The sequence below is a fragment of the Cyrtonyx montezumae genome, unplaced genomic scaffold (assembly GCF_038088225.1).
Source record: "Cyrtonyx montezumae isolate F1298 unplaced genomic scaffold, pur_monq_1.0 scaffold_17, whole genome shotgun sequence".
NCBI lineage: Eukaryota > Metazoa > Chordata > Aves > Galliformes > Odontophoridae > Cyrtonyx > Cyrtonyx montezumae.
This window is the reverse complement of record NW_027071903.1, coordinates 6,823,622-6,846,329: the sequence shown is the minus strand read 5'-3', so window position 1 is coordinate 6,846,329 and position 22,708 is coordinate 6,823,622. Positions and strand designations below refer to the sequence as shown.

The following is a 22,708-nucleotide window of genomic DNA, read 5'->3' as shown; positions in this document are numbered from 1 at the left end:
TAACAGACCAACCCGATACACTTGTTAGAATAGCTACTGATCTTTCACCCTATCCCAAATGGAACTCTCAGAAATGACAAATGAAGTCTCATGGTGCTTGGTGGGGTTTCTGGGGCCTAACTGTTCCATTCCATGTGTCAATTCAGCATGGCTGCAGTAGAGCTGAGACCTGCCCTTTGGAAATCCCTGTCCAAGTCGACTAGAAGTTACTGTTCCTTCTACATTTTACCCAAATAGTGGTTAACCTGAGCTTACCACAGGCATCATGCTATTTATTTCTTGAAACCTTACAGTAATCAGTATTTTCTCACATCCATTTATGATTTAGTGGTTGTTATAAAGCACTTCAATAGCTCTAAGAACTAAGTAATGAAAAAAAAAAAAAGCTATCACAAAGCTGCTGGTACACTAAACAAGCCTTGCAAGCCAGGAAGCACCATTTGTTCAGGTTTCCTTGCATCCAGACAAGAGCAGAGATGAGGGAAGATCATCTTTCAAATTCCACCACAGAGCAATGGCCCACCATCCAGACCATACGCTTCAGTGAAAAAGCATTCAAAACAAACTCTGCATTTGGGAGATATTTTGGCTCTTACTGGGAATTCTCTTCCATTTAACTTCACTTGGGAACGTTTCCATTAGTTAAAATGTTTCCCAAGACATGGAAATAGACCAAATATTGTAGCTATTGTAGCTGAGGAAATAATGGGAGCCTGAGAAGATCCCCATTTCATATCCTTGCTTGCCAGGCAAAATATGTAGTGAAGCATACTTAAGTCTAATAAAATGCATGTGAGCTACTATCCTCTCCTGTTCCTAACTGAAAAAAGTTTCTAAAAGCAGGTTGCCTAACTCCTGGCTCCTTAGTTAAAATACAATATTTTACCCTAAAATTAGATGGAAACTGCCAGGTAGTAAGATAAACTAATAATGTATTCTAGTACACACTCAATTGCATGTTAAAAATGAACTGATGGTGCAGTCTTACAATGGTCATGTACAGAAACAACTAATTCATGTTATCTGGACTACAATCAAGTGCAACACCAATATAAACTAATCAAATACACAAATAAAACGAGGCTTCAAACATGTTGATCTATGATTTAGCCTTTAAGGATCATTTAAAGTGAAGTAACATACACAATAATATGAGCATCTCCAAACACTATTTACTTATCTAAAAGAGAAGTAGAAATGTTACATGTCCAAGACAGACTACCTATGTTTTCTATTATATAAAATCCAAGAGTTTTAATTTCTGAAGAAACAAATATAATCTCAGAACACCCTTATCTGTTTTTCAGGAAGAGTGCAGTTGTGAATTGTGGGTTTATATGCATCCGGAAATAAGGAGTCTGAAGCTGTCAGGTTTCTGAGGAACCTCGAATGAGAAAGTGGCCAGAAAAGGAGTGTCAGTGATCAGAGAGCACGGCTACATGCCAGTGTGCTCACTGATAGAGCTCGAATCTGATGCGGTCTTTTATTGCACAGCTGAATCTCTTTCAAAAGCATTGCAGAGAGAATCTAATCTTTCTTTGCATTGCTTTGCTGGGAGCAAAAGGAATGAAAAGCTACCTGGCTTCATTTCAGGGTGAAAAGTGCATGGTATATACGAACATTTAACAACCGGAAGACCTAAGCTGCTCTAAAAACTCCATGTTACTGTTTTGTTTTCTAGAACTAGTAAGAAGCTAAACCATATGTAAAAGACACACAATAAAAATATTCTTAACTCCTCCTTGGAAGAATGGGTATAGATCTCCTATGGGAGATATATACATATCACAATTTTTTCTCCCAATCATATTGCAAAATACTTTAAACACTTAACTAAAACTGAGCAATGTGAAGTATTACAAAAATCAGATAACCCATCAGTTACCCTACTGACAGTATTACAGTGTTAGCCAACAGAGTCAATAAAGTTGCCCTCTGCATCTGTTTAAGATCCTTCAGAACTGATTCATTGCATTTCGTTCTCCTCATAGGCAAGAATCCTGACACAACTTAGAATAGTTCTGCACATGATATAGTCCCCAGCTGAGAAGCAGCAGAAGTACACTCTGCAACCTCACAGCTCCAGCAGGGACCTCTCCAGGTGTCCCTGGAGGTGCTAGGTCACCAGATCCTCCTTGCCCCAGGGTTCTGGGTCCAGTGCTCCACTGCAGAAACCCAGCAGGGCAGTCTGGGAGAAATATTTCAAGGATGCTTGAGTCCTGTTGATTTTAAGGAGAATGAAGGATTCTAAGGCACAGCCGTACTGGAAATGCTACGTGACGCTATGCACGAAAGCTCTCTACACCTTCCCCGGGCAGCATCTCTGGTACGACACAGATCAGCTGGAAGGTGGCCCTGCCACCTCCACAGAATACAGATTTATAGTTACACCTTCGCCTTTAAAGTCCAGAAAAATAATAGGTGTTTTGATACCGCTTTTAGCTTTCTTAACCTCTGACTGCAAAGCATCACAAATCTCTATGTCCAACACTTCAGTTAGAAAAACTGTGGTTCTTTTCTGTGTAGAATCACTGCATGCTTTTTTTTTCCTCAAAGTAAAGCATCCTCCTCCTCTAAGCACGTTTTTAACTTTTATTGGCTTGCTGACATTTTTATTGTCAAATAATTTGAAACTGCCAAGCAATGAGGCAAATTATGGCCAATATCACAATGGGAAGGAATACTTTATTTGGGATATCTAAGCCATGTGCATGAATCGCTAGTGATCCAACCAACCCAACCCAGAGACAAGCTCTTGCAGGCATTTCTTGGGAAGCCTACAGCTACTCCCATGAGCTCACACGTAAAGCTGTCACCTTGCTGCTCTGCAGAGCTGCATCTCTTCAGTAGTTACAAAAGTAAAATTGTCTTCTACAGTGAATGCTGCAGACCTACTGCTGCCCCGACTCCCACAAAACCCCATGCAGCATGTGCTGGGCACAAGGCTGGGCCAAACTCCAGTGCCACAGCCCCTGCCTGCTCTCACAACAAAGCCTTCCCTTCCCCCAGCCTTGCAGGACCAGTGATCAGAAAGCTGCTATCACCATCTCACTGTGTCCTCCTCGTACCCTGGGTTAAAGGTGCACAGGTATGAATACTGGTGCACTTTACTCAGTTACATTTACTGAGGTTTTAGGGATCTGAGTCATTATTAGCTAACACACTTATGAGCAGCCACAGAGATGAACTGATGCCAGACCAGTCCCAGGACAGCAGGAATCAAGGTACACAAACCTTTTCTTCCTCTTATGGCAAGAGCAAGTCACCCCCAGCTGGAGATTTTGTTCTCTCTGAACTCACTGTATTCTGCTCCAAGTCTGCCAAGAGCACACTTTGTGCTTTAGACTTTATGCAGCAATTAAATCTTGAAGCAGTCACACACCAACAAAAACTGACTACTTGTTTGGTTAAACACTTCAAGGCAATTTCAAGCTTGAGGGAATCAGGTATCAGGATTTCTATGAGATGGATCTTTGGAAATGTGCCAAGTGATTTGGAAACAGGGTGGCTTAATAGCCAACCACAAACATAAATTATAGTAAATGATATCAAAATAAAACATTCTAGTGACACACTTTTTTATTCATTCGTCTCCTGATCAGCCAAGTACTATCAATTCAAAAAGCAACCCCAAGTAAGATAACATCACAGAGCCTAACAAAGAGCTGGAACAGAACAGCATAGAGTCCTGCATACTTGGGAAGCTGATCTGGAAGAGGTGCTCTGCTCTAACTTCTATCTCACATGATACAGAGAGGGCTTAGTGCTGGCTCCGTGCAAGATGCAGCCAGCCTTGGCTTGCTGACTGTAGGGCCGGCTGCTGTTGTCAGCACCCTCTAGTTTAGAGAAACTTTGGAGAATTGTTAAAAGTATTTTGAGTAGGAAGTTGGGTTCCAGGAATTCAAAAGAAAGCATTAGGCTTTGGAGTTAAGTCTCAGATTCAACAGAAGATCCTGCAGTAACACAATTACAAAGACAGTGAACAATGATGTGGCTACACACACTAGGTTATGATTTACATGTGGGCCCACACTTTTTTGTTTGTCCTCACCTGTGTGTAGTCATGTCCATGTTCTCCACGGCCTTCCCATATCTGCTCCTTCTGCAGCGCTGTCTCACAACAGGCTCTCCCATGTTATTACGGCTACTGGGAGGCTTGTCTCAACCCTCTTGCTCAGAAACGGCATAATCAGCCATTAAGCTTTGCTCCAAAAAGGAGAGGCTGACAAACATCAACAGTATACTTCTTCACTGAATTTTGAAAGAGAGAAGACTGCGTGCCCAAAACTTCTACACTGTCAACTACAAGACACACAGTAGCTGTAGCAAAAACATGCACGAGTTTGGGCTGACTGGGTTACAAAAAAGAATGGGAAAAACCAGTACCAAACAAAAAACTTCCCTGGGTGCTCATGTCCTGCACCAGCTGGGGCTCCCCTCACTCTCACAGCCACAGAAGACATGGCTCACACCGTGGCTCACTGCCTGGTGCAGGTGTGCAGCTGTGTGTAGGTGTGCATGGCCATGCCCCCAGGTTGCTGGGGAAGGTGTGCCCTTCTGCTCTGCCGCTGGGAAAGTGGTTTCCTAAACCAACAGCAACATGTGGGAGTGCCCGCGCTCTCTCTCTCAGTAATTTGAGCCAAGCAGAACTTCAGATCCATTTATCTCACAGGACATGAAATCTAAACCTTACTGAATTCACCAAGTAAGCTGGATGTGAGTGTTGGCTCAGTAAATAACCCTGTAAGATCTTCTCTGCTATTCCTGTTTCTTTTCACATACATGTTGAGAAGGAATCCCTTACTTACAAGATTTGTGCACTGAAGAAATTGAAGACAACAAACTTAAGCTTCTGCACTAAAAAAAATCGATTTCCATAATCAACCATCACCCCTCCTTTACCCTCATGTAGTTTGTATCAGTGTTAAATTAAAAATGTAATGTTTGACAGCACAAAGAGCCAAGAACCTTCTGATTAGCTTGTTCACAGCTGAATTCATCTCCCCATGTCTGCAAAGGGAAGTGTCCAGTAAAGAAGGGCTGGGTACAAACAAGGATCATGCATACTGAGCTGGTATTGCCAGGCTGGGAGAAGGATGAGGCAACGGCTGAGACTTTACGAGACGCAGAAGGCAAAGTGTCAGTGCTGCCTACTTCACACCTCTGCTGGACCCATGCAGGCAGTGTGCCAGGGAAGGTAAACTCCCAGGTGAGGTTCTGACAAACAGATTGCCTTTTTGCTGAATGGATGCTTTTTTTTCCGGTTTTATTATCCATTTTAATTGGCATATTTAATAAGCAACAGCACTCTGTTTGGAAAAGTCAACGTAGCAGAGATGGCAGTGAACGCGACGCTCTGGCCCGCTGCCACCTGCTGCGAGCTCCAACAAGGAGCGGGATGTCAGAGCTGCAGGGAGGAGGAGAAAATGTGCAAGGAAAGGCTTGCATTGACTCCTGCACACTTCCTAGTCACACTGCAGAGAACAAACTACATCAGCTCCTCAACAGGAGTGTGAGATACCAGAACAGGATATGAACAATGCAGCTACCTTTTCAAGTGACTAGAATTTCGCAAGTAACTCTAGATGCCTGCATGGAGAAGCAGAAGGTACTTACACAGCATATGTCTGATGACAGAAAGATTCAGGCCACCATTCTCATGTGCTGACATTTGGACTTGAGTTTTAACCTTCAGCAGCCATCCTGGGCACTGTGACCTGGACAAACAACTGTTGCAGATTGCAGGAACAGGTGAAGTGTCAGACCTCTACTCATTGATTTTCACTGTAAATACCATCGACTATTCTTATTGTATGTATGTGCACGGTCACACACACATTCCTGTAAGCAAAGAGTTAATGCTTCTGATGTTTTTTCCTTGATGAAAACTGAGATAGAGCCCAATGTTACATACTAATGTAATGGTTTTTTGTTTTGTTTATTTTTAGAGATACTGTAGTTGTTCTTGGGATTGTTCAGTCAACCTCCAAGAGGAATCCATCAGGTGGGTTTTCCAGAATCCTGCACAGAACAAGACAACTGAATGCAAAAAACAAAAAACAAACAAACAAACAAAAAAAACCTGCTAGCTTTTTCATGGAAAATTGGTCTAAATGTTCAAATCAATTGCACATGAATGAAGGCAGCAACTGGTTCTTCAGAAAAGGAGCTCGAGGCTGCCCATCCCCAGCCACACCTGCTATTTTAAAAAGACCTTCTCTTCAGAGCAGCACCTCGAGCTGTACGGACAGTATGGCAAGGTGCAGCTGAAATCAGAAATATTATCTCCTTAAACACCTGCAGTGACTCAGCCTACACATGGAGCAGTACTGCATGAGGATGGCTCCTCATGACCCTACTCTGAGAGCCACGTGCCCATCATGGGGATAGCAAGGGGCTCCTGAACAGACCCCAAGGCTGTTCTGAAGGCAGGGCCTGGGAATTACACCTGGCTCCTCGGTGGCACCCAAAGGCTGTGCTGGAGCCTACTGACACCTCCACTTTGAGCCACACAGCAGTTGATATTTTGAACTTTTGGATGGAATTCCTCACACCAAGAGCAATAAGAAAGGCTTTGCTATTGAAAACAATCCAAGATAAGTAGTATCCAGAGTATTTCTAACATACTTTACATTTATTCACGTTAACAAAGATCATCACCAAAAGTGGATTAAACTGAAAGGCATTTGTGAATGCTCAGTATTACATCAACAGATACTAAAAATACTAGGCTTTACCCTGCTGGTTTTATTTAAACACCCCTACTCAAATCAAAACAAAGGAAGCCATGGCTTCTCCATGCTCTCAGGTGCTTTGAACTGTGCTGGGAATGCTAATCTAAAAATAGGAAAGATACATCTCATTTAGAGGCAACAAAAAAGAAAAATATCATATGTACTGCAAGGCATGAAGAGCACCAAATTCAGAAGCAAAACCTATCTCAGCACTTAAAGAAAGCTAAAATTTGTTACAGCAAGTGTCATTACTTACTGACCTCTGCTTTGCATTCTCAGTGGCAACCTCATAGCCCGAATTACCCAGCACTAATCCAAGCAGTTCAAGGAAAACTATTGCCTTTTCTAGAAAATGTATTTTTCTATTTTTAATCAAAATTTTTTTTGTAGATTAGCTTAAAAATAATATCCTCTATAGGCACAATAACAAGAAAAATACCTCTACTTCATGAAAACAGCAAATTTTAATCAAACCAAAGGCATCAAGCCAAAGGAATTATTTCAAAAATGGATAGCCAGTTGATTTTGCAATCAGCCTGTAAGTAGTAGCAATGTACTTGGTATTATTATTATTAGAAACAAAACCATAACTAACAACAAGTTGTTTCAAAACTGCAGACTGAAAGGTTAAAGCTAACCATAATTTTTGCATATTATTATAGCATCAAACTTCAAAACGCACAAAAACGCACAGGGCCAAACGAAAATATTAGTCTCACCCACATAAAATAGAGCAGCATTTACATCTGACACATTAATATCCTGGGATCTTAAAGGCCGTGCTTTCAAGAAGTAACACATGCAATATTTTGTTCCGTAGGATAAATTGTTTTAATGGCAGACAATGAAGTACTTTGGGTGGAAAAGGGCAGACTTCTACTACCTGATGCAAAAAGATTGGTCGGTTCCTGCTTTTTAATGCAACATTGCCCCCACCTGGACAAACGCAGTTCAGTACAGGTTAGCATTAATACCAGAGAGCTTTGTAAAACACAGAGCAAATTCCAAAACAGAACTTGGAAAAGAAGCACAACAAGCCTCTGCCTTCCTTAGCAATATATTTTCTTCAAGCTCACCTAAGTCTTTTAGTTGAATAGTTGAAAGACTTCACAATATTTTTCTGAAAAAAAATGATAGTTCCCCAGTACACATGAAAAATCTTTTTATACAACATTCTTATTTATTCCTGCAGTAAAGGGAATAATGCAACTTTCTTCAAATAACACCAAGAAATATGAAGAGAAATACACTGATAATTTCAGTGCAGTATGTATACTGTATATGCATATTGTGAGCATATGTAGAAAATAACTGCACACATTATGTAGGAAGTGACAATTCTTTTGATCATAGAAAATTCTCTACTATGCTTTTAGATAAAAAAAGGAAAGTTAGGAAAGTAACATATTTTACTGAATAGAAGGCCTACCCTTTAAGAATAAACATGAATGTATAACAAGCAACTTTCTTCTGCAACATTCTCTGCACACCTCTGAGTGACCAACACCACCAGGAAACCTACGAACAGTCCTACACCTCGTCAGGGTAACTGAGCAATAAAGAGCCCTGAAATGGAGCACCTTCCCTCTGTTTCACACAGAACAACCATCACAACTACCTGTATATGCAATTAAGAAAAACTCCCTGTGATTGACAAAGCTTCTGAAATGCCAGGAGAACGAGCACTGGAAGTTAAATCAGTGTTATTTCAAGAACACCAGAAGTTGTGGGAATAGAACATTTACAAAAAGCCACGTATAAGTGCCAAATAGATGGAAGCAAATTCAAACAAAGCACAGCGTGAGTGGAATGTGCTTTACATGAAAAGGCAATGCTCCTGGCAAAGCTCTGTGCCTTGCCCTGCTACATCTCCAGTACTGAAGCACAAGGCTCTCCTGCTTCCAGGATGCACTTATTTGAGTGCCCCCTGGTGTCAATATAATCCTGGTGCCTCAGAATCAGTTTTAGGATATTAAGAAATGCATATGAAAATATTCCTCAGAGTCAAGTTACTTAAATAAAATCATTTTGCAACACTGGATTGCTTTCATATGCCCAACTCACTAATTGCCTAGGCAAATAACAATACCTGTTAATACAGCTCATTTAAAACATTTAACATAAATGCATTATGCTACGATGGCACTTTTCTAACACGTTGCATTTGATTTTGTGGCATTAGTAAGGCTTTTCCAGAGCTTAAATCTGGCACCAAAATGCAATAAAACTATTTGCAAGTAAATCTTGTTTTACTGACACCCCAGGCAGTTTGCCAAAACAGGCAAGAACTTTTGCAGCAGGAAGCAACCTGCTCCACAGCTACTGCACGCTTTCATTGGCCCCATTAGAATCATTATGCTTACATCACAGTGTTCAGAGGAACAGCCACATAAAATGCAGGACATCATCTGATGATCCAACCTGCTTCACTGAAACTTCTAAAGTTACATCATAATTTAATTTTATAAATAATAGATATGCCCACTGTGAGCACAAGGTTAATGGCATCCCTCTGAGGGCTGCTGCACTCAGTGAGCAGTTGATGCTGTCCTCCTATCCATTATGATTTCACCTGAGCTCTCTCAATGAATCACACTGTGGGACTCGCACAGTGCTGCAGCCCTGACTCTGCTCCCAGGGGTGCACTGGGACAGGGGAACATGCCACACAGCCAGAAGCCTTCCTTAATGGCTTGACATAGGAGGATGCTTTGACATGGCAGAAATGCCACGGGCTCCAGCAGAATACAGAGTTACTCACAGAGTTTTGCAAAGTCAGAGCAGACCAAGTAACAAGAAAAAAGGTAGGGATCAGTAAATCTAACAGTGAAAGTTGGCTTGATAAGTGCTGAATTTTCACTGAGACACATTTGTCAGAAGCCATAAAAGACAAAGACCTGCAACCAGCACACAGAAAACCATCTCAGGTAAAAAGAGTCATATCTATTTCAGTGACATCTGTGGTCAGGCATATTTTCTTACATTTCTGTATTTAAGCATGAGCCTCATCATGGAGAATCCATCTTTATTTTGAGATCATAGAAGCATTGTCCATTTGTCAAACCTTGTAGGAGCCCAGCTGATCAATTGCAATAAGACAATGCCGCAGCAATGCCAGACACAACAGTGGCAGTGAGATGAATGCAGCAAGCTATCATTTTCCTCAATATCTTTCCAAAATCAAAATGTAAAGTACATCTTCCAGGTTCAGCACCTCCAAGGGCTCCTACACAACATACCAAACTGCAAAGGTGAAGGGAGACGTTTGGCTCTACATTTTCCCCCATATATCTCGATGGACACTTTTCTCTCTTCCCTGCAGACATGGCTGTTGCTCCACACTGGAAGCCACAGGGACTTAAATCTGTACCCCTTCAATCCACTTTCCTTCTCCCTAACTAGTGACTTCCCATTTAATTTCCCTCTAAACACCGAAGACCTTTTGTTATCCAAACTGGGTTGGAAGCGGTGGTGGGGTTCCAAATCCATTGGAAAATGGGTTGTGGTTATCTCACAACTCCTTGAGGCTTCTTGTGTGCAGGGCATGAGATAGTGAACTAGAACTGCTTAGGACTCCACTTCCCAAAACCAAAGTCACAGCCTCGCTACAGAACCAGCAGGAGTCTCAGCACACAATGAATAATGCAATACCTCAAGACAATGCAGTAAACCTCAGTCTCCGGCTCAGTTTCCTCCAAGCTGTCACAGGTTTACAATGACAGAAGAAAATCAGTATTTGCACCTTAGCCTGACCACACGTCAGCACTGCACGCACTTGTAATAGTGATTTTCTTGTAATGGTGATTCTGAGCAGAAGATTTTTTTTAAATGTTAACACAAAGTGAATGGGCAGAGAGTACAGGACTGTGATTCACAAGTGTGCTTGGCCTGGCGATTTATCTGCATCACCTTTCTGACCATGAAGATAACAGATTCTTACATAGGAAAAGTGCTTGTTTTAAACTATGTTGCCCATACTCACGTACGTCACAACACAGATGTTAAGAGTACATGATTTATATAACACTAACCTGCTATAACTATAATATTTATACTTAATATCAGTACAGTGCTTTTCACATACACGTTGAATACTGAAACCCTAAAAGTACACTTTCTGTCAATTGTGATACTCTGTATTGTTTCATTTTTAATGTGCAATAGACTGAAAACGACAGCCCTGCTTAGCAGGACAGTCCACATTTACAAGAAATGCCAGGAATTCTCCTTACAGTCCTTGTCTTGCACTGAGATCTTCCATTGCAGAAGTTGTACCCGTAAAGATGTGGACTACAGCGCAATATTGGAGATTTAATTCTATACCACTTTTGTATGGAAGCAATAAATCCACTATACGTAAATTAATTTTCAAAACTGAAAGTCATAAAATCAGACTGTTCTAAATGTGACACAGTTTTTAAAGAAGTCAGAGTAACAGTCTTAAATAAATTAAGCAACAGCCCAATATTTTTGTCCACGACCTCTTGTTGATATCAGCAAATCCTTGTAACAGACATTCCTCAAAGACCAACTGAGGTATTTCAAAGAAGTAAAGCATCAGTTTTACTAATCTATTTTTTCTATTTTTTTTGTGAGTATTTAGTTGACTTATTTGCTGGTAGTTGCTTTATCTTACTGCTTAGAACATAAGGCACCTGAACATCATGTTTCCACAGTGTCTGAATGTTAGTCATATCAATTACATAGTTTCATGAAAAATATGTGAAACTTGATTGAACAATTTAATAAAAACCTCACCAAGAACCCAATCTTCTGATTATATTGGATTCCATTATTCTGTGGACTTGTTAAGTAGATTCATACCAAAATTACCGGCAGAAGCAGAAATAATTCCACCTTTTCTTCACCAAATGCAAAGCTGCTTTTTTTGTCTGTATTCATGCTTGCTAAGATTATCCAACAGAGGGCTCCCAGTAGCTATTAAAATCTTAATTGAGAGTCAAATATATGAACTCTTTAACATACATACACAAATCAGCATGCTGTCATTTTAAACAACATATTCTATATGCACACAGGCACGTCTACATCCAAATTAGAAATCAGTAAATGTATACAGTAAAACCACACAGGAGGTTTCTTGTTATAATTTGTATTCTGAAGCTAGCTCTTGATTTATTTTTTTCAAAACTGAAGAAAATGAGTATAGTTTTAAATCATCTTCACACAAATGCAGTTACATTTTCTTACAACTTGTTTATGCTTATGAGCAGGAAGCTCATCCTCCCCCCACCCCCCAGGAGCACAACCGAGCTAACCATGTCAGCCTGCTCTGCTAGAAAGACAGGATTTGATCAAAGTGATCTGAGCAACTATTCGCTAAAAGCCAGTCTACACCTCCATCTATTTAAGACATTAAACTGGACCATCTCAGGAAGAAGGCATTTCAAATAAAATTAATCCTTGCTCTTATTGTCGAGATAGCTAAAAAATGTGGGGCAGCTGCTTGCAAGAGGTTCCACCTATATTCTTCAACCCTGTGTTTCCCCAATAATACTATTCCCTTCACTGTTAAAATGACTTGATTTTAACATCAAAGTACAGGACATTGTAATACCTTGTATTATGTATCAATACCATAAGCTGTGATTTTCTGAGAACTTAATCAAACACCACAGTCAGTACCATACCATGATGGTGTGCCCTACCAGATCAGAAAAACTTCATTGGATATCATCCACCCAAACACAATGTGATCAGAAATCAAAGCCACTGTAGCACAATAAACAAACATTACTGTTTGTCTGGCTTAGTGAAGTATTCACCACAGATGAGTTAATACAAACTAATGTACATGAATCTTTTAAAGAAGTTTCTACATCATTAAAATGAAATTACATCTCTGTAATCAAGTGCATTCAGTGGTCCTTGCAGATGTACCTAGATGTCAGCTAACAAGGCCATTTTTTTTTTCACTTTTGAAAATCAATTTGTTTTCTGTAAGAGCTCTTGGTCCTACGATAATGCTCAGTTGCTTTCCTCCACATCTTTATATCCAACAGTGAAAACACCTACTTGCATTCTTACTGCACATTCTACAAAAGCAATCTAATACAAAACCTCCACTAAATATCTGTGATTAACTCCTCCAGAACTAGTTCCATCATTTTATAAATGCAGGCTTTCTGATTAAAGTCCCCAGAGGTGAAGTACAAAAGCTGTATTCTGCTGTTACATGCCACACAATTAGGTTTGTCTTTAAATCTATGGTAATGCCTTTGGTGATTTTACTCAAACTGCATTTATCTGCAGTGATACTGCAAGACATGTGCAATGTAATACAAGTGGAGAAAAATGTGCAGTATTTGCAATCATATACTACAATGTTAAACTCTTAGGAACTATATTATTGTTATTATTTTTAATTTCCTCTTCAGCAATGGGGCATGGAGGTGCAACAGGTCCTTTGGAAGAAACCAGAGTATCCTGGCATACAAAATTACATGCTGCTTTAAAGATTTAGACTTTCCAAGAGTACATATATTGCACATACTGAAACACAGCCAGGAGCTGTGCTTAACAAAAACATCAAGTAAACTCTAATTCTTACTTACCACAGGTCTCCATCTTCAATAGTCTTATCATTTGGGGCTCCAGCATGTCCATAGTGCAGAACAGATGAATTCTCCCCACTGAGAGGCAAAAAGAAAATTTAGACCAATTAGTGAAAGAAGAAACATTAAAACACGGAAGAAGGAACACCGAAAAAGCAACATCGTAGAAATGTAACCGTAAAAATCACAGAATCATAGAATCCTTAGAGTTGGAAGGCACCTTTAAACGTCTTCTAGTTCAACTCCCCTGCACTGAACAAGGACACCACAGCTCAGTCACCTTGACCAGGACCTGATCCAGCCTCACCTTGTAAGTCTCCAGGGATGGGGCGTGAACCACATCTCTGGGCAACCTGTTCTCACTACTGCTCCAGTAAATGACTTTTTCCTTACATCTAACCTAAGTCTACTCTCTTTAAGCTTGAAGCCATTTCCCCTTTTCCTATCACCACAGAACCTGCTAAAGAGTCTGTTCCCCGTAGCTCCCCTTTAGATCCTGAAAGGCTGCTGTCAGGTCACCTCGCAGCCTTCTCTTCTCCAGGCTGAACTGCCCCAGTTCTCTCAGCCTGTGCTCATAGGAGAGGTGTTCCATCCCTTGAGGCATTTTTGTGGCCTCCTCTGCATGTGCTCCAGCAGGCCCACGTCTCTCCTGTACTGAGGACTCCACATCTGGATGCTAACATCAGTGTCTTGATACCGTAAGTGTGAAATTTTGCAGTCTGTGAATTGCCATAGAATCTGCCCAGGTATGGGCTACAATAGCATATTTTGTTATCTCACTCAGCAGAAAGGTTACAAAATGAGCATTTTGTTATTCAGGCTGCAAAACATGACTTTTCTTCAGAGGGAACTCGGTACAGGTCACATAAATAGTTACCACATCCATAATAGTGTCAAGGATGCAATTAAGTAATTTTTCAATGTGTATCCACTTATTATAGATTTTTTTTTAAAATACTTAAGCAATACATTTCCCTATTTCAGTTTAAATATTTGGATGCATAAAAAACAGATTTGCACTGGAGTAAAATTTGACGTATTTGAAATGCTGTAGGTGTTACTGAATCTGGAAAGAATCAGCAGTCTGTAAGTTCCAGCTCACCCCTGGCACCGCTGCACATGATCTCTGCTGGAACAGACACACTGCACACTGCTAGGGGAACATTCACGCTGTAGAACGTCAGAAGTAACATCAGGCACAAAAACCATCACTTTATTTTTACCTCTTATTAAAATGACATTATAAAAAAAAGACTTCAATTTCTGGAAATGCTTCAGAGTAAACTGCTGATTCACAGTAATAAAACACCTCCGGAGAAGGAGAGACCTTTGTTGTACACTTCTAAAGCTCCATGTGCCATTCAGCGACCTATATTTGGTCTTGGCAGCCCCCTCCTGTCCACTGTTATTTCTCCATGTCTAGAAAACATTAGATAAAATGCTGGCTGGCAAAGAGCTCAAGCTCTACATATTTCCTTTCTACTCTATTCCTCAGACAGATGCTCTCTGCCAACAGCCATAAGAACAATGACCAAAAATACACGTGATTGAACAGGGTTACACTGGCATCTCTCTGACCCCTCCAGTCTAATTTTACCAAAACCATTTCGGTCACCCTGTTCTTCCAGTAGCGAAGGTAGAACAGCTTCATATTTTAGGTGAAAGGAATACAAGGCTCAGTGTCAATGAATGTTTTGCTGCATCTGAATGAAATGTGCAACTTGACATACTTCTCATAGCAGATTTCTGGTAAGTGCAATTGCAAAAGCTGTAAATATGCACTGTGTCTCCCAAAAATGTTATGTTCAACATACAGGCAGTAGCTGTGAATACTTAGATACTTAATAGATTAATAATTTATTTATTCAAATATAACAACTCCATAAGCAAGAACTATGGAGGAGAAAGCAGGTGTCTCCTTAAATTTCAGAAGATTCTCAAATTAAAGGGCTGAGTCAAGCTAATACAAAGCAAGATCATTTTCTTGTTTTAGCATGTAGAAATCAGTATGCACCAATAGAGTGAGGGACAACATTGCAGAATAATAGGAATGATTTTCTGACAGAAAACGTATAACTACACAAAATTCAAGGGAAAAATTAAACATGTTAAATCAAGAGTTAAACACAGAATTAAGGTTGCAGTTGATTTGCTCTGTGATGCTGCTCCACTGGCTGAGCACATTTTTAGCTGTCTGCTGCCCACTTCCTGGAGAGCCTGCTCTGCTGTGCAGGTGACTACCAAAGACTGGTTTCCAAGGAAAAACACAAAAATAAAAGCAGCTCCACAAACAGCATGCACTTACAGGCTCCACAGCAGTTTGCCAGGTTTTCAGTTGCAGACACTATTCCTTATCTCTTTTTAGAAATGGGGATAAAGGAGATACAAATGGCACATGCATGTACTTCTGATTAATGTACAAAAAATCATGAAGATTAAGGGCATGACTTCATGCTAACATATCTGTAGATAACTTATTTACTTATCATCATACGCTGGCACTCAGCATTATGAATCATACCAGCTGCATAAACAAGTCCTATATTCAAATACAAACACTGCACAAATGTTAACAATAGACATTCCAAGTACAAAGATGAGGGATTTCCTTCACACAGTTTAATGTAAAGGTTTTCGTTTACAAAATATTTCCGTAAAGTTTGGCACCAACTGTTACAGAAGATGCACGAAAATCTGTTTTTCACCACCGTCACTTAGGCGTTAAGCAGCACACAGTCTTTCTTGGCATTTGAGACTCCCTGTCTTTCACTCCAGCCCTGGCTCTGTAACATGGAGAGAGCAGCTGGTGCAGAAGACCAGATCCCCACACCATACGCACTTGGGTAGCTTCTGCCAGGCAAGAGGCCTGTACCCCCACACCGGCTGCAGGCAGGGCCCTCAGGTTGAGCACCTGTGGCACACCAGTATGGCTCCTGAAAGCCCTCTCAGTTGTTTCTCACCCAGAAGAAATGCAAAGTGAGCATTCTGGGCCTAGCTCTGTCTCAGCCCACAGCCTGGCATGAGGAAGAGCTTGCTTCAGAAATGCACCACTCACCCAAACTATAACACTGGTGTGGACACACCTCTGCCCCATTTCCAAGAGGTGTAAATCAGCCCCTCCTCGTTAGAAGTGCCTTCACACACGAAGGCAGGATGATGCTTTAGGAACAACACTAAGAAGCTTCCCTGAAGTGACATGTACCCACGAGGTGACTGTTACAGCTAACCAGGAATTGTTCACAATGATTTGTGATACTTTCAAGGTGGCTTTAAAACAGTTTAAGCAAGCCTCCCAGACACTGCAGAGCAAACAAGCCTTACTGGAGAAGCTCCTTTCCCCCAGGGGGCAACAGTCAGAAGTTCTCACAGCAGAGCCAGAGATCCACACCAGGTGCTGTGAGGAGGTGCCGGCAGTGGCTCTGAGCCTCTGCAGGTTAGCACCAGGGATGCTCAAGTCTGCCTCTGGCAGCACTGCTGAAACATCCTACAACAGATTTCTGTGGGCCTATTTCCATCCCTTTAATAATTTGCCTCTATCTGGTGCCAAAAACATGTGTGTTACAGAAGGAACTACATGGAGCAGCAGAAAACCAGCAAATTAACACCACTGAGAATGCAAACAGCAGGAAAGGATTCAGGTTACTAGGAAGGGAAAGAAGGCCCCAGAATATGTGTCAAATCAGGAAACACTATGAAAACAAATGAGCAAAAGAAAGAAAGAGGAGGCATGTCAGTAATATTTTAAGGAAAACATTAAGTTGAGTATCAAACACAAGAAAAAGAGCAGCTATTAGCTCTGTAGTATGATCTGAAGAAAAATCAACAGGCCATTAACTGAACCAGCGAGCTATTTCCATCACAATTTAAATAATGAAGTCAATCCAGAAAGAAGCATTGGCAGCCTTTTCTCCACTTCTCCATCTAAGAGATGAAATTTTAAAATGTTGTATTGAAAAAAGGAAAAAAAGAAAAAAAACATGGATACAGTAACTACTCTAGCCTTAACCTGCACTTTCCTCCCCTGCCAAATGGCCACTTGGTACACCAGGACACTGCAAGGAGCTGTCTGAATCTGAAGGCACTCTGCACAGTATTTGCACATTCCTCCAAAATCAAGACCTCAGAGATTTCTGTTGAATATATCTAAGTCTGTTTATCAGGTACCACTATTCTCCTTTATTTGCACTTAGATAATGTCAGTTGGTGCTTCAAACCACCAGCAAGCTGACAGCCTTTGGAAGCATTGCTAACTACAGCACTGAGCCAGCTATGCGATGAGCTGCAATGCTAACGTGTGTTATCTTTGTCAACTGATTAGAGAGCGAATACATAGAGGTGAATACATGAAGCATATTCAGTTGCGCTGAATATTTGTTCACCATCTCCTAAACAGTGTCAGTACTGGACAGGGACAGCAACAAATGAATGCACTCAAACTGTACCAAGTGGTTTCTATATGAAATACAGTATTGATAACTCTTGTTCTCTGGTTTAATGAGCATCTTTTTAAAACCTGAACAGAAAATGTTTCTTTTAATTAAAAATGTAATTCCCTTCTATGGAAATTATTATTGGGCCAGTGACTACAAAGGAAAGAATTGGTCAAAATGTCATTGTTTGAAGTTCTGGGAAAACAACAGAACTCAGAATGAACAGAATAACACCTAGCTGTTCAAAAACCCTAATTGTAAAAGCTATTTTTCATCTTAAATGTAGTTAAGCATAGTATTTACAAACACACTTCCATGGTAATTAAGAATGCCTATTAGTTTTACCATTATTATGTTAATTGAGTTCATCAAATACATATACTTATATCTATATTAGGACCTTGCTTAAAATGGTTAATTCTATTTGTTCTTACTTCTTCGCTCACAATCTGAATGTAGCTATTAATTTACAAAGGCTTTTTTATTTTTTCTTTTTTGTTGTTATATTTTTAAATACAGTTTGTCTCCATTTTCAGTAGCAGTGGTAAAATACAACAGCACTCAGCTAAAATCACAAGCCAGGTTGCCATCTGGATCCTGCACTGTGACAAGGAATCACTATGCTTCACATTACATTCCTACTTCAGTAGGAGTTTCTATAGGTTTAGCAATGGCATCCCTATTTCTAACTTCTGTACCCAAATCCAATTCTGCAGCACAGGCTCTGACGCACTGTAAGTGTGTAGCCTGTATGGCAGTGAAAAACCACACACAGAGACAACTTGATTTTATCTTCTCAGTTCGTAATGATACCACAGAGATGAAGACTCATTGCAATGGGATGTTAATTCTCAAGTTATATGATGGTACTTAAAACAGGAAAATTTCCTGACAATTTAGATGCACAATTTGCCATAAAACTGCTCATGCTCCTACTGCAATTTGGAATATAAATTGGAAAACTGCATTTACAAATAACGAATTGAGTAAACAGCAGAAAAAAGCAGAGATACTGATGGTTATCATTACCCTCGAAGCAAAATAACATCACTGTCATTAACTTTTTTTTTTTTAATAAAATAAAAAACCTATGTGAACTCGGGCAATGCCTGTATTACTAGATCTACCAGAGAAGTCTAATGCATTAAGAGATGTACCTCATCTGTCATATATCTCTGACTAGATATATATATATATGTATCCTTTAACTCAATGAGACTCATCTCTGCAAAGTACACAGCAGTCCTTCACACATATCTTACATTATTATCTTGAAATTCTTTGAATTAAAAATGTGCATTTCTACAACTGAAGGGAAAGCTTTTTTATAAAATGTTGTATTTTCTCAAATACAAAAGCTCCAACGCTAGCTGCTGAGCAAGAAAAGAGAGAGCAAAACATTTCCAAAACTCACTTCCCCAAATCAATTTTACAGCAGGCTAACCTCAAATAAGCTTGAGAATGGTACAAAATACTTCAGCTATATTCCAAAAAAGTATCTGTGAACAACAGAGAATAGCTCTGCAGCCCTTCTTCATAACTCTACTTAATAAAAGAGCCAACTGTGGCAATCTTGGCAGCAGCAGCAGCCATTGTGGAATCTCTCGAGCACAGCAGAACCTGTAACAGCCATTTCCTTAAGATACAACACTTGCCACCTTTCCTTGGCTTTTCCAGAGGAAACAGTTTAAAACTTACTCCGGTGGCACTCACAAACATATCACACGCCCAGAAGGAACAATTTTACAATTATCCAGTGGGAAACGGACAATAAACATTTCAACAATTCAACATAAGCCATCAACTTACCTGCCACAGATGCAAGTATAGGAAGTATGGCGCATGCCGCCTCGAGTGTAGCAATAGTGCTGGAAAAGGCTGCAAAGAAAGAGAGCTGGTAACTATAATGTATTCAGAAGCACCACAAAGAAAGAGAAGAAAGCGAGCCTTGCCTTGGCACAGCTGTGCTGCTGCCAATCCTGGCATGCTACTGAGTTCCTTGCCCAGGTGAGCACCCAGCTTGTGCCCCACTGCTCAACACCTCACGCCTCATGTAAGCACAGCACAGTGCCCCTGAATGCTGCTCCCTGTTGCAAGGACGTCCTGTTGGAGGAGCTCTTCGGCCTCAAAAGCATTTAAATGTTTTCATCTTTACTGTCAAAGTCCCCTTCATATGAGGGCAGATGTGCCCAAAGCACAATTAATATAGGATTAGGTGTTTTAAGAGCTAAGCGCATATCATGGGTCCTTTTATTCTTTTTGAAATATGTTCTAATTACAATCCAATTCCCTTTAATACTGAATGGATTTCAAAAACTCATTCATTGTAATACTGAAATCATTTCATTAACATGGAGTGATAATGGTGCTATTCAAATAGAGATGTTGTGATTTTATCCTGCAGAAACAATCCACAGAATACAATTCAAGTTCTTTGAAGGATATTAAGGACATTACATGCTTGTAAATCCAAACTACATTTTAAAATTACACAAAATGACAGTATTTAAAGAGAAACAAAGCAAACCACACAAATTGATCACAAAAGGACAAAGAAAAGCCTACATTTAGGGAGACGCATTTTACAAGATTTACTTACTGCTCACAACACTGTGGCTTTACAAGGCAGAAATGCTGATTTTTTATTTTTTTTACTGCCCCAGAAACCAGTAACTGCAAAGAGTAGGTGAAATGAAAAAGAAGCCAAGGAGGAATCAACGTAGTGAGAGGACAGCAGAGAGAGCACTGCATTTGGCTCATGAAAGTAATTATGGAAACCATCCTTTGCTCTGGTGCAGTCAGTTCTTTACCAAGCAGACTGTTCACATGGAAGCAACGTTACAGACGTGCTCCTCCCCAGCATGCTTGCAAGCAAGGTTTATTCTACGGGTCACAGCCCTGCACAAACATTTTGCAAAATGATATCTTATACTGTTCTATATGTATAGTTATGTCCTAGGAAGCAATTTTTATTGTGTTTTATAGACCCTTCAAGCTAAATTATTGGATAAAGTATTTCCTCTAGTCTGAAACTTTAAGTAACCTTCTAAAGAGCTTTAAAAATGAAATAATGAAGGTTGTAAACATCCTTCCATCATCAGTGATGCAGGGATAGCAGGGCTTGTTTTTCCATATGACAACTGATCACATATTCATGGTTGGAATTTATATGAAACTGTGCAGCACAATAACAGCAGTCACCTTTTGCAGTACTCCCAGATTCGCAGTAAAAAGCGGTAAATAAATTAAGACAGGCTTCATCTTATGCAGCTGCTGTGTGAACTTTGTTTCTTTTTTCTAAAAAAGGAAATCTGATTGTTTCATCAAACATTACGGACTTTGTTTTAAAAGTGAGGAGCTTCTTATGTGATTGAACTGAAGAGAATATAACTTTGCCAGGTAATGAGTTTTCCAGTACAAGCAGTAAAACTACCCGCATCACCGTGAGCTTACTGTTTCAGACCATGACTCATCAGAAACATGTTCTAGTGGCTGGCAAGAAATTCGGCACTGACATCACACACAACATTGTATAGCATGTCCAAAATAAGTGAAGGATCGCATATCCTTTTGATGGTAAATTTGCCTTTTCAAAGCCAAAAAAACCCACAGATACAGACTTAGAGAAGCTGTCAGAACTTTGTAGTTAAAATCCTGGTTCTGCTGAAGACAAAGCAGATCCTGCCACCGCGCCCAATCACACCTGGGTTTCACTTCTACACACTAGAAGAGTCTTTATGAGAGAGCAGGATGTAAAGGTGAGAAGTCTGAGACAGATGGATAGAATATCATTTAGTCTGGTGCTCCATACATACTACAAATACTGCATCTTGACCTTTGCTTGCTCTTTATAAGCAGAGGATACACGTATGTATAGGCAGCTTCATGTTGATGCTGGATGCTCTCCATGTGCATTTAGTGCAACCAACAGATGCGAGAGCTAAGCATCTCTTTCTTTTCTCTTTCTTTTATGTCTTTCAAAGCTTTTCTGTCATGTTTTATGCAGTATTTCCCTGGGGGGTGCATGTATTACTTATCATGCACATACCATCTCAGTCATGTATACAGATGAGCCATTGGTGTACTTGCATATGAGATGTTAACTTTTAAACACATACACATTCATTTGAGCTGGCTTGTTCTTTTCATTGCTTTGAAGCAACACCATTTTTCCTTCCTTTCCTTTCTTCTTTTAAAAATAAATAGAGACACATTCTGGTTTTTGGAGCCAAAACCATTATCATCTTTAACTGATTGGCAATATTTTAATAGAATTTAATTATAGCTTTTAAGAAATTGGAGGTTTTCTTTCCCCATTAACTCAAAGAAGAGGAAACACCAACCTTCATTAACTCAAGTAAATCTCACAGGAGTGCTTCCCCCCCCACTCTTGTTGATTCGCTGAGGGACATGTTACTATTAGCCCCATTGCTCTGCCAAGTCTTGACTGCATGGGTTCTTTATCATTAGAAACAACAGAAAAGTTAATGGTATTTTTGAGAAGGATAGCATATATCCAAACAACCCTCCAAAGTGATTGAAAAGTCACAACTTTAAAAGATCCTCAAGTACAACCTGCTATGGATAGTCTGACATGAACAACTCTGCCAACAATGCTTGCAGCTGAAGATCACCTTCAGTCTGGTTCCTACAGCTGACTGATGCGTTCTGACAATCCCAACCAGATCCATGTCAGGGATGCAAATTGAAACCAATAACTTCATGTTACCTGTTTTCCTAACTCAAACAAAAAGGCACTTAAGGCAGGAAGAACAGGTAACAATCTATGGCGACTTCCCTCATGCTTCTTTTCAGGTCCCCCTTGTCACCAAAATACAGTGCATTCACATGCACTCTGCCGAGTGCAATTTTTATTTCCCAAAAGAAGTAAACAACCAACTTTACAACTAAACAACCAACACCAGACATGGGAGCCTGTTCAGGAACATACCTGCTGCCTACAGCCAGCT

The 22,708-nt window shown here is 40.2% G+C and overlaps 1 protein-coding gene across 2 annotated transcripts in view; it reads right to left on the bottom strand.

Annotated features, from left to right (window-relative positions):
- PEPD (peptidase D) overlaps positions 1-22,708 on the bottom strand; it is a 117,985-nt gene that overhangs the window by 35,116 nt on the left and 60,161 nt on the right. For both annotated transcript variants that reach the window (XM_065733172.1, XM_065733173.1), the window contains 2 exons: positions 19,548-19,616; positions 13,309-13,386 (listed from right to left, as the gene is read on the bottom strand). In XM_065733172.1, the coding sequence (XP_065589244.1) occupies positions 13,309-13,386; positions 19,548-19,616 (147 nt within the window). The remainder of the gene's footprint in view (positions 1-13,308; positions 13,387-19,547; positions 19,617-22,708) is intronic.